General features: G+C 52.6%; 1 protein-coding gene across 1 annotated transcript in view; it reads left to right on the top strand.

The window, feature by feature from the left end:
* The window catches only part of LOC114027932 (NADH dehydrogenase [ubiquinone] 1 alpha subcomplex subunit 10, mitochondrial-like), a 50674-nt gene that overhangs the window by 15334 nt on the left and 20693 nt on the right, over nt 1-14647 (top strand). Inside the window, exon 9 of the mRNA XM_027842085.1 lies at nt 6082-6190. Within this exon, the coding sequence (XP_027697886.1) occupies nt 6082-6190 (109 nt within the window). The remainder of the gene's footprint in view (nt 1-6081; nt 6191-14647) is intronic.

Genomic DNA, 14647 nt, shown 5'->3' on the forward strand with positions numbered 1-14647 from the left:
CCTCTCCTCTCGCTCCCACCCCGCTTTCTTCTCTGCTGATGCCTCATTTCCCTTTGTTCGCTCTGTGAACAGCTTCGTCTTCTCCCTCTGCGTCCCCTATAGTGGCACAGTGCAGGAACCTCTGCCCGGCGCCCGTGCCCTGTCCTTAGTCCTCCTCAAGCCTGCCTGGCATGTGGCACGGACGGTTCAGTGAATGTGTCCTCAGTCCCTTGTCATCTCCCCCAAACAAGAGCAGAGCTGCTCTTTTCTTTGCGTTTGCTTTGTTCTTTTGCATTGGCATCTCTTTGTGGCCAGCTTCCAGTGACCACGGATGCTGATGTCCAGCAGGTCCTTTTCGCCACGAGTCTGCACCCCTGGTTTTAGCCCCACACCGAGGATGAACTTGTCCTCCCTGCCCCTATTTCTGTTGTGACCTCTGTCTTTGGTGGGAGCATCCAGCTGGGCGTGGAGGCTGCTTTTCATGGGCCCGCTCCCTGACCGGCCTGGTTCCCTGTGCCCAGGTGGCCTCTGTGGTTGTGTGTCTCGCCACTGCCCACTAAGCCATGTATTCCTTTCCACCACCTGGGACTTCATTGGCCTTGGGGTGGCTGGCCAGGCCATGAGGGCAGGAATTCGGCCTTCCTTTGTCCTCTAGGGCGATCGCTCCCATTTGTAAAACAAGGCCTCTGTCCATGAGGAAGCAGCCCCTCTGACCCCAGAGTTTTGTGCTATGTTCTTCGGCTTCACTCTGATTCGTAGACTATGCCCAGTGAGGAGATGCAGCCGAGCTTTTCCCAGGCCTTTGGGTGGCATGTTGGAGCCTGGTTTCCAGCAGGAGTTTGCTGGCCTGGCGGGTCTTGGGTGAGTACGTCACCCTTGTAGGCAGGTGCCTAATCCAGCCAGTGCTGCCCCCCGGGGCTGCCCAGCCTAGACAGCTTTGGGCAGGGGTGCCCTGGGGCTTTGTGGCACCAGCGTCCCTGTCAGGCAGGAGGGAGCTGTGAGCAGTTAGATCCTTCAGTCAGCATCAGGGTCTTGTGGGCTGCATTCCCCTCAGTCTCCATGTAGATGGAGCTGTGGGCCTGCCTAGGTTCCCCAAATCCTCCACATTTTCTAGGCGTTTCTTGGGCTTACTTGTTGAATGATGGAGATGGGGCCTGCATTTTCAGTGCAGATCGCCGTGGTGCCCCCCTTTAAATCGCCCAGGCAGAGTCTTTGCGAGGGCTGGTGTTGTGTGACGAGCCTCTTCAGTATGAGGGGAATGATTCCCAGAAAGGGAACATTAGCTTTCTGTCACCACCAGGCCTCCCAGGCCTGCCTTCTTACCTGAGGGTTTGGAAAACTGCCCTTTCTGCAAAGCCCCCCAGGGAAGAGGGGACCAGTGGAAAGATGGTATGCTCAAGGAGAGGAGAGGAGGAAGAGAAGGAGTGGGGGGGGGGGGCAGGGCTAGACCACCTCTGCCACTCCTTGTAAAACCTGCCTGGGGCTCAGATGCAGGCATGTAGTGAAGAATTATACCCATTCTCTTTCTGGGCCCTGATCTGGGGTATTTCCTTGGCTTTGAACTCCTAGGAAAAGGGGGGAAAATCCTGTAATTGTTATATTTTCCCCCCAAATCTTTAGAAGTTGATCCGCTAACAAGCAATTGTTTGGTTCCTACTCCATACCAAGCTCTGGGCTAGGTATGGGGCATCTTTGTTGCTTTGCAGTCATTTAGTCATGGCTGGCTCTTCGTGACCATGGGGACTGTCACCTGCCGTTATTGTCTGTGGGGTTTTCTTGGCAAAGATTCAGGAGTGGCTTAAGGAAAATGGAGGTGAAGTGACTTGCCCAGGGTCACACTGCTAGTAAGCATCGGAGGCTGGATTGAACTCGTCTTCCTGACTCTCGGCCCGGCTCTATCCACTGAGCCACGTAGCCTCCCCATTGGGGCATAGGAAGACAAACAAAAGCCAAGTGGTGCCTGTCCCGAGACAGGGAGGCACCATGTTTGATTGATGAGCACGTGTGGAGTGACTGTGGGGGCTCGGGAGAGGGTCTAGGCCGCTGCTCAAGCCGAATCCTGAAGGGAGTGGAGGCCTGCTGGAACTGCGGTGTGTGGCCAACAGAGAGGCAGAAGCTGCTGGGGAAGGAAACAGAAGCCTACTGTGGCTAGACTGTGAAGTTTGGGAAAGGAAGGGCGTAAGCATTTATATGGTACCTACTATGTGCTGGGTGCTGTGCTAAGGTTTTGCAAACATTACCTGAGGCTCCAGGCCCGGCGCTCTCTCCATGGCCGTACTAGGGGGGAGTACTGTAAAATGAGCCTGGGAAGAGAGGTTGGGGCCAGCTGGAGAAGAGCTTTAAAAGCCAAACCAAAGAGTTTGTATTTGATCCTGGAGATGATGGGGGGTGACACGGTCAGATCGCCACTTAAGGAGACCCCTTTGGTGTCTGTGCAGAGGACAGATTGGGGGACAAGAGACGCAGCCCCGGCATGAGGAGACGGGGCCCACCTGAGGCCACTTTCCGTCAGGCTTATTTCAATGTAGAGACCACAGGGGAGGGCTGCCCCGGGGTTGGAGCAGGGGGAGTCGAGCCTTCAGAGGGCTGGGGTCACAGAGCTCTGGTTTGGGGTGGGGCTAGCCCACCTGGGGCATCTCGTTTCCTCACGGTCCTCAGACTGTACCTGGATTTCTGTGTTCACCCTCAGCCCACGGCCTCTTCATCCTCTTCCTGGCATGGGTCAGCTCCCCAAGGCCCAGCTGCCCCCACGCTTCTTTCCACCTTTGTCCTTTGTGTGTGCGGGAGTCTCGAGGGCCAGGACCGGCTTGCTTTCTGCTGGTTAGCCCGATGCCAGCCGGCACATGCTCGTTGGCTGGACTCGGGCTCAGAGTAGGTGTGGCTGTTAGCAGGAGCCTCCGTGGCCCAACTCGCCCAGCTCACTGCTGCTCAGCATCGTTCCTGTAGTCGATGCTTGTGGATAAATGTCCTGACCTCCCTGCCAGTTGCCCCTCGGTCACTTTTTCTGCTTGTTCTTTTTAAGCTGGGGAGGTTCTTCTTTGGGCCTGTCTGACGTGTAAGGCAAGCTTGAGACTCTGTCCCTGTCTGCTTTCCTCTGCCACGTGGGCAAACCCCAAACCCTAGTGCTCTTCCTGACCACAGGCAGGGATGCCACAGTGCCGTCCGTCTGCACTGAGACGAGGACGCTTGTGACTGACCCGAGGGGCTTCCCTCCCCAGAATCTGTAGCCTCTGTGCATCTCCTGATCTAGGGCATGATAGAGGAGCGACCCCCGTACCAGGACCACGAGGGGGCCAGCCCGTTCCCTCTGTAGGCAGTGCCGTGAAGGCTGCCATCCCCACCTGCACCCGTCCTCCCGACTTAGGAAGCTGGGGTCTCGGTAGGCTTCGCTGCAGAGGCAACGCCAAACCTGCTGGGAATTCTGGGAGCAGAGCCCTGTGTTTGTGCCCGCTGGTTCACGAGGAGGCCTGGAGCAGCTCGTCCATGCGCATGCTCGTGGGCTCGCCTCCGGGCTGAGGCCCTGATGAGAGTCCCGCGGCTCTCCGAGGATGCCAGGGTCTTTGGAGGGTGCGGCTGATGGGTCGAGCCCTCACTTCTGTAGTTGCTTCCCTGGCCCCAGGGCCAGATGGCCACAGTGATGTCCGCTAGCGATGGAAGCCGTGGCCTCTCTGTGTGGCTGCTCAGTGTAGAGCCGCGCCAGGCGCTGGATCGTCTTGTTGACGGCGTCCTCTCCCAGCACGACGAGGGCTAGCAAGGACCTGACCGGGTCACTTTGGGGTGTGAGGCTCAAGCAGAAGTGTGGCTTGTGTGAGCAGGTGGTGCCAGACAGGGAAGGCAGGTGTCACACACGTGCGCAGCTGGGCCTGCTCTCAGCTTCTCAGGGATCCATCCTTATGGTAATTGGACACTGTCATATCTGCTTTCTAATTTGAACCCTCCTTGTGAGGGTCCCTGGGACAGCTCTGGGGGCATTCTGCAGAGAAGAGGGAGGCCCAGGGCGGGCCCAGAGTCACACGACGGAAGTGGAGCCTCGATCTGAAGGAAACCAAGTCTGGCGTCTCCTCTATTCGGTGCCACCATTTCAGGGAAAGGTCCCAAAACTTCTTGGTGAGAGAGCCACAGATTCTCCTGACGAGGAAGAAAAGCGGCTGTCTTTAAAGGGACTCACAGGCCTGTCTTTGGAGTTTTAGCACACTGGCCGTTCACCTCGGCAGGGTTAAATTCCAGCGAGTGTCCCGGGCCCGGAATGAGGGCTGGGAAGACTCAGGCCCCTGAAGGGTGCTAATGGCCGCCAAAAGGGTCTTTTGATACTTCATCTCGAACTGAAAGAAGGATGCCCGAGGGGACGATGGGGCCAGGAAGGAGGGGTGAGGGCCTTCCCTTGGGGAGAGCCGGGTATATTGGGTAGGGAGGGAGGGAGTCTGGTATGCCGGGCATGCGTGTAGCCTTGTACCCATGGTGAGCATTGGGGGCAGCCCTCTCAGAGGGAGCCCGTGCCCCTCTGTTCTCCCATCCTGTGTTCATCAGCCATTCCTTCAGCACCTGTTCCATCCAAAGAGGATCCGTGAGCTTGCGTGGGAAGGCAGCCTGACTGGTGAATGGGTGGGCAGGCAGACCCCCGAGACGCCTCAGAGCCTGAATTGGAGAGGGCGTGGTGCGGGTTCAAAGTTTTTGAAGTCCTTGCCCATGAAAATTGAGGTTCAGGATAGTGGGGTGTTACCTTGTTAAGGCAGTAAGTAGTTGGTGTCAAAAAAAAATGAAGCGACTGCCCAGAAGTTTGTAGAAACAAGTGTTAGGGAGTGAGTGTATGCAGGGAAAAGCACTGACGAAGCCCCTGCTGGGTTCTGAGCGCTGGGGTGGTCTCTGCTCTCCGGGACCTCACACTCTGGCGGGGATAGGACCTCACAGGCATGTGGAAAGGCCTCATCGTCCTTCGTCGTCTCCGATGGGAGCGGCACTGGCCAAAGCCCCGTCCCGTCTGGATGCTGAGCCTTTTGTGGGCGTCCAGGACTTGGGTCTTCAGTGGCAGTGCGCGTATGGAGTCACGTCTCAGTAAGGGTGGCTCCCCTGGACCGTGGCTGCAGGGTGGTTGGGGTGGCGGCAGTGGTGTGACTTGCCCCCTCCTTCAGTGTGGCTGGCCGGACTAGCGGTTCTTCCCTGGGTGGTGGCTGCTGTTGTTGGGATAGAAGCAGAGCCAGTGGGTCAAGCTCAAGTCTACACTGGAGTGTTGTGCTCGGGGTTCATCTGGGGCCATGTTTCGTGAGGGCCACTGATGAGCAGGAATGAGCCCAGAGACATCCCAGTCATCAGCATCGTGAGGGGCCTTGAAACATTGGCTCATTGAGCAGAAGCCTTTGAGAGGCTGCAGGGGCTGGGTGATAGGGATATTTGGAGGGATCTGACTTCTTCTTGGTCAAGGCAGTGCACCTGCTGTGTGCCAGCATTGCTGGGAACTGGGGCTATGAAGAAAGGCAAAGGCAGTTCCTGCTCTTAGGGAAGTAAATTAGGGATGGGCAGGAGAGAGAAGGCACCAGCATTCAGGGGCATTGGGAAGGTCTTCCAGTGGAAGGCCTGGGGATGGCCAGAGAGGATGCCCAGGGCCAAGAGATGGAAGGAGGGTCATGTGGGAGGAACAGCCAGGAGTCTGAGGGTTCTGGGGAGCGAGGTGTGGGAAGACCAGAGAGGCAGAAGGGGGCCGTGTTAGGAAGGGCTTTGAATGCTGAGCCAAGCATTTCTGGATCCTGGGGGTGATAGGGAACCACCGGGGATGATTGGGTGACTCCACTGAGCACTATCAGTACCCCAGGGAAGCAGCCTTTCGGGAGGCTTAGGAGACAGAATGCATCGTGAGGTAAGGAGATCTCCGTGCCTAGCAGTCTGGCCTCGGCAGGGAGGTTGGGCCCTGTCATTTCCAGGATTCCAGCCTTCGGGAGGGCGTTGGCAGGGAAGACGTTGTAGGTCAGTCATTCACGTCCTGGGCACCGGGGCCCAGCGCCAGCTTCCCCGAGGCAGGGCTGTGAGGGGGGCGGGTGAGGGGCGCCACTTCTGGGTCGGGGTCCGGAGGTCGGGGCTGTGATCTGCACGTTTTCTCTTTCTGTTCAGGGTCCAGAATAAGTACGAAGTAGTGAATTACACAACCATTCCGGTCTACCTCCCGGAGACCACCATCGGAGCTCACCAGTGTGATCGCCTCTACCACCAGTTCAGAGAGGTAAGGCTTTAAGGGTCTGGTCTGAGAGCGCGGTGTTGTGCAGCCTGACGCATTCGCGCCATGTGGAATACTGCAACTAGCACTTCTTATTTCAATAAAGCAAAAATAATTAATTTGCATAAAGGTGATTTTCCTTCCAAACATTTGTCCTCACCCCCCACCAAGTGAGTTATTAAAACTCTAAGCTGGTGGTTTATTAGATTCTCCGATTCCGGTCTTAATTTGTGGAGCTGCATTGTTCTGTGGGGTAATTTACGAGGCGTTCCACTCTCTTGTTACTCCATTTACCCAAACGCACAATGGATATGTTCATGGATTGCACATACTGGACCTAGATCTGGCGCAGGCCGGCCTCGGTGGCCCGGAGGGGCTGGCGCCTGCCCACTGCTATTATTAGCCTTCTTTCCAGCATCCTGACCTCTGGAGACCCCTCACCCCCTGCTCCTTCTGTATGTCACGTGGATCCTCCTGGACTGTGTCCTGATGTGACTGTCGGGTGGGAGTGGGACGGGAAGGAGACTTCCAGGAAGCTGGGGGATGTCGGAGCTGGCGCTTGGCCTAGGCCGGGGCTCAGAGGCAACGATGCAGGAGGTGCCACTGAGGCTGGCTCATTCCCCAGGTTTGCTTAACCTTCCCTTAAAGAGTTGGTCTGTGATTGTGGGCAGAGACAGCCCTGCCCTGCAGGCTCAGCCCCCTTTGGGGAGCTCACTTCAAGAGCGTGTGCTGACATGACCCTCAGTGGAGTTATTAGTGGATGAGCAAATTGGCCTCTTGGCTTACTTCCCATCACTCTCCTCTTCCAGCTAATCCTGAATTTCTGTCCATTCCCCGAAGGTGAGAGACCTTTACAAAGGCGAAAAAGTGAGAGGAAGCACACTGCTTGAGCCGAGTTTGGTTTTCAGCCACAGCTTCAGACTAGTCCAACGCGGCTGCGGCCTGCTCTCTTAGAGGATGAAGAAAAAACAGCACAAGAGTTGCCTTGCCTTCGCCGAGAGCCTGGCAATGTGAGGAGAGAGCACGGGGCCCGGAGCCTGAGCACCCACTATCGAGTCTCAGCTCTGCCTGCCCAGGCTCCGGCGTCTTGTTGGCCGGGTCACATCACCCGTCTGGGCCTCATTTCTTCTGTAAATCGAGGGAGATAGAGCAGCTCTTGGCACTCACTGAGTGCGATCTCAGGCGCTCCTCCTTAGAGGTCCTCCTGACGTTGTAGTGGGTAATCTGGAAGGGCATCCACTTTCAGAAATAGCTGGTTGCCTGTCCCTGACAGCAGCCGAGCAGGGGCCTGATGCAGTTTCTGTGGGGGGAGGAAAGGGCAAGTGATGTGTAAAGTGGGTGTGCTTCCCTCCTTAAAGCAGGCCTGGAAAATCCACCGCGTGACGTTAGTGGCGTCGCGGTGTAAGGAGCTCGGGCTCCCTGGAGGCCAGCTGGGCTGTGGTGCCGCCAGAGTCGGAGGGGCAGGGTCTCCCCCAGGCCGCCTCAGAATGAACCGCCATGCTGTCCCTACCTGTGCGGCCTTGGGGTTGCTGCGATTGGCACCCTGTGATCACAAGAAACGGAAGTAACTTTTTAAAGTTTTGTTTTCTAAGTAAAGATCTAAAAATGAGGTTAGTAGGAAAGGATTCAGGTGATGAGCGTGGCTAAGAGACAGAAGCAATTAGGGATCCCGTCATCTGTGGGCTCCTTAGCTGGACCTTGCTGTGCCGGGCAGCTGCAGGGTACCAGGGAGTGTTCTGGGCCGGCATCCACCGGTATGACGGGAGGAAAGGTGATTGGTCCCATCCTGCCCTGGACATGTCAGGTGACGTCAGTTCTGTCAGCATGGATTCAGGAAAGGTGACTGTTAGGGAAAGTATTTCATTGCTTTAGAATTCTGGGAAAGGGCATAAAGCTTTAATGGTCGTTTGTTTAAAAAACGAACAAACAAACAAACCTATTCTCTTTTCCTCCTGCTACCTGCAGCCCCATTTCCCAGCCGGTTCTCCCTGCTGTCTCTTTCCAAAGGAGTCACTGAATCAGACATTCTGTGATCTTTGTTTAATTGGCTGCCTCGCCACTGTGACCCTAGGTCAGTCACTGAGTCCCTGTGATGGCCCTCACCTCTGGGGGGTGGAAGGGAGGCCTGGCAGATCAGAGAGTTCAGCCATCTGCCCAACCCAAGGGATTGAAATGGTGGGAGCAGAGGACCCTACGTTCTGGAGGCTCAGCATCTCTAGTACAAGTTGGGAAAAGTGAGCAGGGTGGGGGATCTGATGGCCCGTTGGGTCAGGAGGAGCTTGGCCCGACAGCACCGAAAGCTTGTGTTGTCCCTGTCTGCACCTCGAGAGCAGCAACGGGACATCTGCAGTGCTGTGTACAGGGGGAGTATCGATAAGGCTGCTGGACACCTGGGACACAATGGCCAGCACAGCATGGGGCCCCTCACAGATGGGCCAAAGCCGCTGGCAGTGGGGAGCCTCTAGAAGAGAAGGCATTAGGGCGACAGGATAGCTTTCAGTCTCAGAAGGAGGCGGGGATTGGCCTCGTTCTGCTCAGGAGCCCTATGCCAGGTGAGCTAAGTGCTGGGGATGAGATTTCCCTAGCAGTGAATTTCTGGGGCAAGCAGGGCATGGCGGAGAGGTCCTGAGATGGCCCAAAGTGGTGGAACTTGCTCCACAAGGCAGGGACAGGTGCAGGCAAGCACGTGATAAATTGATTTCAGAAGAAAACAACTTTTCACAAGGAAAATGGCTTGAAGGTGGGATGGATCGCCTGGGACGGCTGGGGCTTCAGCTGCTTCCTGGAAACCTGCGGTGGAAGGGATTCTTTGTGTTTGGGGAGAGCCGGACGCGATGACCGTCGAGGTCCAGGCTGTAGGCGGACGAGAAGGCCTCGAAGAGCCTGCCTGGCTTGGATGAGCTGAGCCTCGGGCTGGAGGGAGAGCCTGAGAATTCCAGACCCTGATTTTTCACAGTTACGAGAAGTACTGACCTGGCGAGTAGGAGGGAAGGAGCCCAGGCCAGGGGCATTGGAATAAGAACTACGTTGTGCAGCCTGTTTTCTGCGATCACACGCACATCGCGAGTCTAAGGCGGGGGGGTGCACACAGGAGCCTGATCAGGAGTTGGAGCCCTTAGGGTCTTGCTCAGGGCTTGCAGAGTTTGCCAGGTGGCCTTGGACAGTTTCTTCCACTGTGAAGTGAGGAGATTGAATTCCATAATGGCTAAGGTCCCTTCCATCAAAAGTATCTTTCCTACTTCTTGGGTCCTTACCACGCCCTTTGCCTTCCATTCTGGAGTACTCTGGTCTCTTGGCCTGGCTGCTCTATCTCGGAGGCTTTCCTTGCCCTGGGGTAGGTTGGCGTGACCCCTGGCATGACACTGACCACAGAGAGAAACCTTCCCAGAGGCTCCAGGGCCTTCCGTTCAGAAGAAAGCTTGACCCTGAATCTGCAGGAGAAATCGGATTCCATATTAAAGAATGAGCAAAGTTCTCCTTCCCCCCAGGGATTTGAGAGGCCTCATGATATGAAAGCCCCTGGGACTCTAAATTTCGTGTGATTAAAAGACTTGGCCACGTTGCCTAAGAATTACAACAAGGTATTGGTAGATAAAACACTTAAATTGTGTAACAAATCTGATGAAGGAACACTTAGAGCTGCCCAGGCTAAAGCATTTTTCTTTAAGATCAAGGGAGGACTTAAAATGATCTTTGCCTCTGCCCCGAAACAACATGGCGCTTCACTGACCCCGCTCCCTTGTCCAGCGCTCCTCCTTGACCTCTTTTTAATGGCCACACTCCAGGCCCAGGCGGCACATCCTCCTCCCTTCCTCCGCTTGGCCACTCTTCCCTGACCTCACTAGGAAGAACCCAAGAGGGCACCGAGCCCTGAGTCCTTACTGGCTTCCGCATCCCAGGGTCTGCCTTCAGGCCCTTCTCTGGCCATGGGCAAACCCCGGCCTGGTAACTTTGTTTGCTTGTGCATTTACCCCTCTGTTTCACTGGTCGACCTCGTGGTTTTTGAACCAGCACCAGGTTATCTGATGACTCCCACCTTATAGTACAATTGGAGACCTGGCACCTGGAGGCCCCCTTCTTTCTCACCTTTTTTTCCTATTATCTTCCTTGAGATTCTTGACCTTTTATTCCTCTGCTTCTGTAAAGCAGTCCTTTGGCAGTTGGATTGGGCTGCAGTTAAATAAGTAGATTAATTTTAGTCGTGTTATCTGACTTGACCTCCCTTTGAACAATTAATATTTCTCTAGTTATTTAGACCTTCATAGTGTTTTATAGTTGTATTCATGTAGTTCCTGGGTATGTCTTGGTAGGTAATTTCCCAAATTATTTTGTACATTCTGTAGTTATTTTAAATGGAATGTCTCTTTCTGTGTTTTCCTGCTGAGTTTTGTGGATAGTAAACAGAAATTCTTATTATTTATGTGCATTTAGTTTACATTTAGCAACTTTGCTGAAGTTGTTAATTGTTTCAGTTAGTTTTTTAGTTGACTCTTCTAGGGTTCTCTAAGGAAACCTTCATATCGTTTGCAAAAAGCCATCAATTTTTTCTTTGTGCTTATTCTCACAATTCTCACCATTTCTTTTTCTCGTCTTATTGCTACTGCTAGCATTTTGTAGTGTTGAATAGTAACAGTGATAACGGACATTGTAGCTTCACCCCTCTGCTCATTGGAAAGGCCTCTGCCCAGGAGACAAGGTGCTGGCACTTGGTTTGAGATTAGATACGTTCTGTGTGAAGGAAGGAAGGGTTCACTTACTCCTATGTTTTCTAGTGTTTAGGGTTAGGTTTGTTCTGTTTGTTTTTTTAAACAGAAATAGTCCTGTTTTGTCAAAAGCTTTGTCTGCATCTATTGACGTAGTTGCTGTGATCATGTACTTTTTGTTGTTTTGTTAGTGTGGTTGGTTGTGTTGACATATTTCAGTTTCCAGCCCTCATGTCCCTCAGAGCTCAGGCCCCGTGGACGTGTCCCTCCCCAGCACTCTTCTCCAACAAGTCAAGGACCAGAAGTCCTTTTGCTCATCTCGGATTCTTACCACTGCCCACACTTGTGGCCAGCTGTCGGGTTCTGTGCCCATCCTCTTCATCCAGTGCAATCACTCTGCATCCTCCCTTCAGTTCTAATTCCCACCTCCTAGGTGACCATTCTCTCTCCTCACTCATCCATCCTCCGTGGGACTCCCTCTTCATCTGCTTGTCCCCCTGCTCCTCCCAGAGCCCATTGCTGGCCGGCCAGGCAGGATGGCTGATGCCCTGCATCTAGACTTCCTGTCTAAGCTTATCTCATCGTCTTCACATCCCGCTGCTCTTGGTGCCTCTGAGTATTCTCTCTCTTTCTAAAGCCTTTATAGAAGAACCACCTCATTCTCATGGACTTTCCCCCTGTCCTCTTCTCTTGGAGTGCCTTCTTCTGTCCTGGACCCGTTTGGAGGAAGCCTCACTTGACCTGCTCACGTTTTTCCCGGCCCTTTCGCTTGTGCTCTTCCCACGGGCACGTGTCCTCTCTGTCTTTGGATTCCCAGCACCTAGAGCCATTTAGCACAGGCTAATTGAATAAACTCTTCAGAATTGTTTTCATGTTGTTGAGTAAATAATAACAGTAATTCTTCATGCGCTCTAATCCACTCAGGGAGTGCAGGGAAGGTGGCTAGAAAGTCAGTCTCGGTCAGAGTAGAGATGCTTCCCTGGCATAACTTGGTCTTGGGGATTTCAGGGGCAGATCTGGCCTGCCCATGTTTCAGAGGTGATGCAGTTCTTTTACACTGTCTGGGCAGAATGGCTCAGAAATAACTGGACTGTGTTGCTACTCAAATGAAAAGGAAGACTGTCCGGGGTGCTGGGGCATTATTTGAAATTTCCCTCAAATCTGGAAATTGTACTTTGTGCTTAAAGGGCCACAATGCTACCTTCTTCAGTAATGCTGATGGTCCTGTGGGATTTTGTTTTTGTTATTTACTCTCTTCCCTTGGAGAAACCTGGGAAATTGTGAGCTCTGAAAACTGCACACTAGCAGTGAATGGCTTTTTATTTAGTATGACCATTAAAAGCAGAAAAAGAAGACAAAATCAGCTTCTGGAACAGAAAACCACTGGGCAGCCAATCTCTTCTGGGGCTCAGCTCTTCAACACCTCCTCTGAAGAGAACCTCAAACATTTCTTCCACGGTCTTTTCACAGAGGCAAGGCTGAATAGATTCCCATAGTACCTCCTCTGTTCAGTTGATAATAAGCAGAAATGAAAAATAAAATTTAGAAATGTGCAGGGGTGTATCCACCCTCCCTCCAGTGGCTCCAGGGATAAGTGCCAAACCCCCCCAAAGAAGAGCTGGGTGAAGGGAATCACTTGAACAAAGGTCTTTGTCACCAGCTGATTGCTTACCGCAAAATACAGCGCGCTCTACATTTTTCAGCTCTGCTCGGATATTCTGCAGGGTGAAGCAAATGCTTATCAGGCACCTGCTGTATGCCAGGCATTGCGCTAAGCACTTTAGTATCTCATCAGATCCTTGCAGCATTCCTGCGAGGTATGTGCTAGTATTGTTCCCATTTTACAGTTGAATAATCTGAGACAAATAAGTGACCAGGGTCACACAGCTAGTAAGCGTCTGAGGCCGGATTTGAACTCAGGGCTTCTTGACTCCAGGCCCGGTACGCTGTACGCTGTGCCACCCAGCTCTCTCTGCAATAGAGTCAAGTTATTCTAGGAGAGAGGAGAGGAGGTGGTGAACCACTTGTCATCCAAGACGCTCGAGGTCAGTCTGAACTCACCTCTCTGACTCGGGCCAGGCGTAGCACTGCCCTTCTCGACAATCTTTCGTTTCCACAAGTGAATGGAAAAGCATTTATTAAGCACTTACTGTGTGCCAAGCTCTGAGGAGACAGCCCCTGACCTCAGGGAGCTCCCAATCTAACGACTGGAGACGATACAGATCAGGGATTCTATCTGCAAGTCAGATGGAGGGAAGTGACGTGGGAGAGGCCGTGGGACACGGCGCAGAGAAGACTGCGTTTGGCCTTGGACACCCTGGCTATGCCCGTGATTGCCCCTGTGACCTTGGGTCCGTCCCTTGGCCTCCTTGGGCTCTGCTTCAGTGAGAGCGTCTCTGAAGGCCCTTCCAGCTCTAAGCCTACCACCTCTTCCCTCCTTTTGCCCTCCTGTGCCCCCCTCCCCTGTTCTTCTTGCCCCTCTCCCACATATCCGGTAAAGGTTTGGGATAGAGAAGAGGCCTGGATCCGAGATACCTCCTAAGGCACCGGAATACTTGGCGTGAGTAGATTTCCTCTAGAAGTGCAGAGGGCCACGTTCTCTGTGACTTGGAGGTTGGGGAGCTTGCCCGGGTTCACACATTGAGTATTTATGAGGAGGATCTGAACCCAGATCATTCTGGCTCCAAAGACCAGCTGTATCTACTATGCCAGGCAACTTATTATATCAAAGTATTTTAAAAAATTTTTTTACAAGCATTTATTCTCTCTCCCTTCCACCCCACCCCCCTCGAATAATAACAAAAGAAAAAAGAAAACCCTCCTATTAGATATACACAGGCCGGCCAGCCAGATTTGCCCCCGTGGCCGTGTCCAGAAATGTCTGCCTCATTCTACATTTTGAGGCCGCCGCTTTTGGGGCTGGGGGTGGGTGCTGCTCTCCCTCTTTGGTCCGGTGGGATCACGGTTTTATCATTTCATCAGTCAGAGTTCCAGAGTCTTTCAAAGTTATTTTTCTTAATCATTTGGTCACTATGTAGTTGTACTCAATTCAGTCTGCATCAGTTCATAGAGGTCTTGCCAGTTTTCTCTTATCATTGTGGCACAACGATATTCCTTTAACATTTCTGTACTATAATTTATCTAAGCCAGTAGGTAGGTGGCACCCCCTTAATTCTTTGCCATTGCCAAAAGAGCTTCTATAAGTAGTTTTATAGATTTTAGCCCTTTGCTTTTATTTCTATGGCACATGGGCCTAGGAGTTGGATTGTTGAGTCCCAAAGGGTATGGACGATAGAGTGACTCTTTAGAAATCGGTCCAAATTGCTTTCTAGAATGGTTGGGCCAGTTAATAGCTCCACCAGCGATACCTTAAAGTTCCTATTTTCCCAGAGCCTCTCCAACATTCATCGTTTTCCTCTTTTGTTATCTTTGCTAGTCTGTTGAGTGAGATAGAACCTCTGAGTTGCTTGAATTTGCCCTTTCCTAATTATTAGTGATTTGGAATGTTTTTCATATGGCTGTTGATAACTTGGATTTCTTCCTTTGGGAACTTCCTGTTCTAGCCTTTGACTACTATCTTATTTATTTACTACTATTTATCTACTAGAGAATGGCTTTTAGTCATACATCTGAATCAATCCCTTATGTTTCTTGCATATAGTAACCTTTGTCAGAGAAAATTGCTGTAAAGATTTTTTCCCAGCTAACTGTTCTCTTCTGATTTTAATTTCATTAGTTTTGTTTTGTGCACATTTAAATT

This window comes from Vombatus ursinus, unplaced genomic scaffold, assembly GCF_900497805.2.
Source record: "Vombatus ursinus unplaced genomic scaffold, bare-nosed wombat genome assembly UNPS02004833.1, whole genome shotgun sequence".
NCBI lineage: Eukaryota > Metazoa > Chordata > Mammalia > Diprotodontia > Vombatidae > Vombatus > Vombatus ursinus.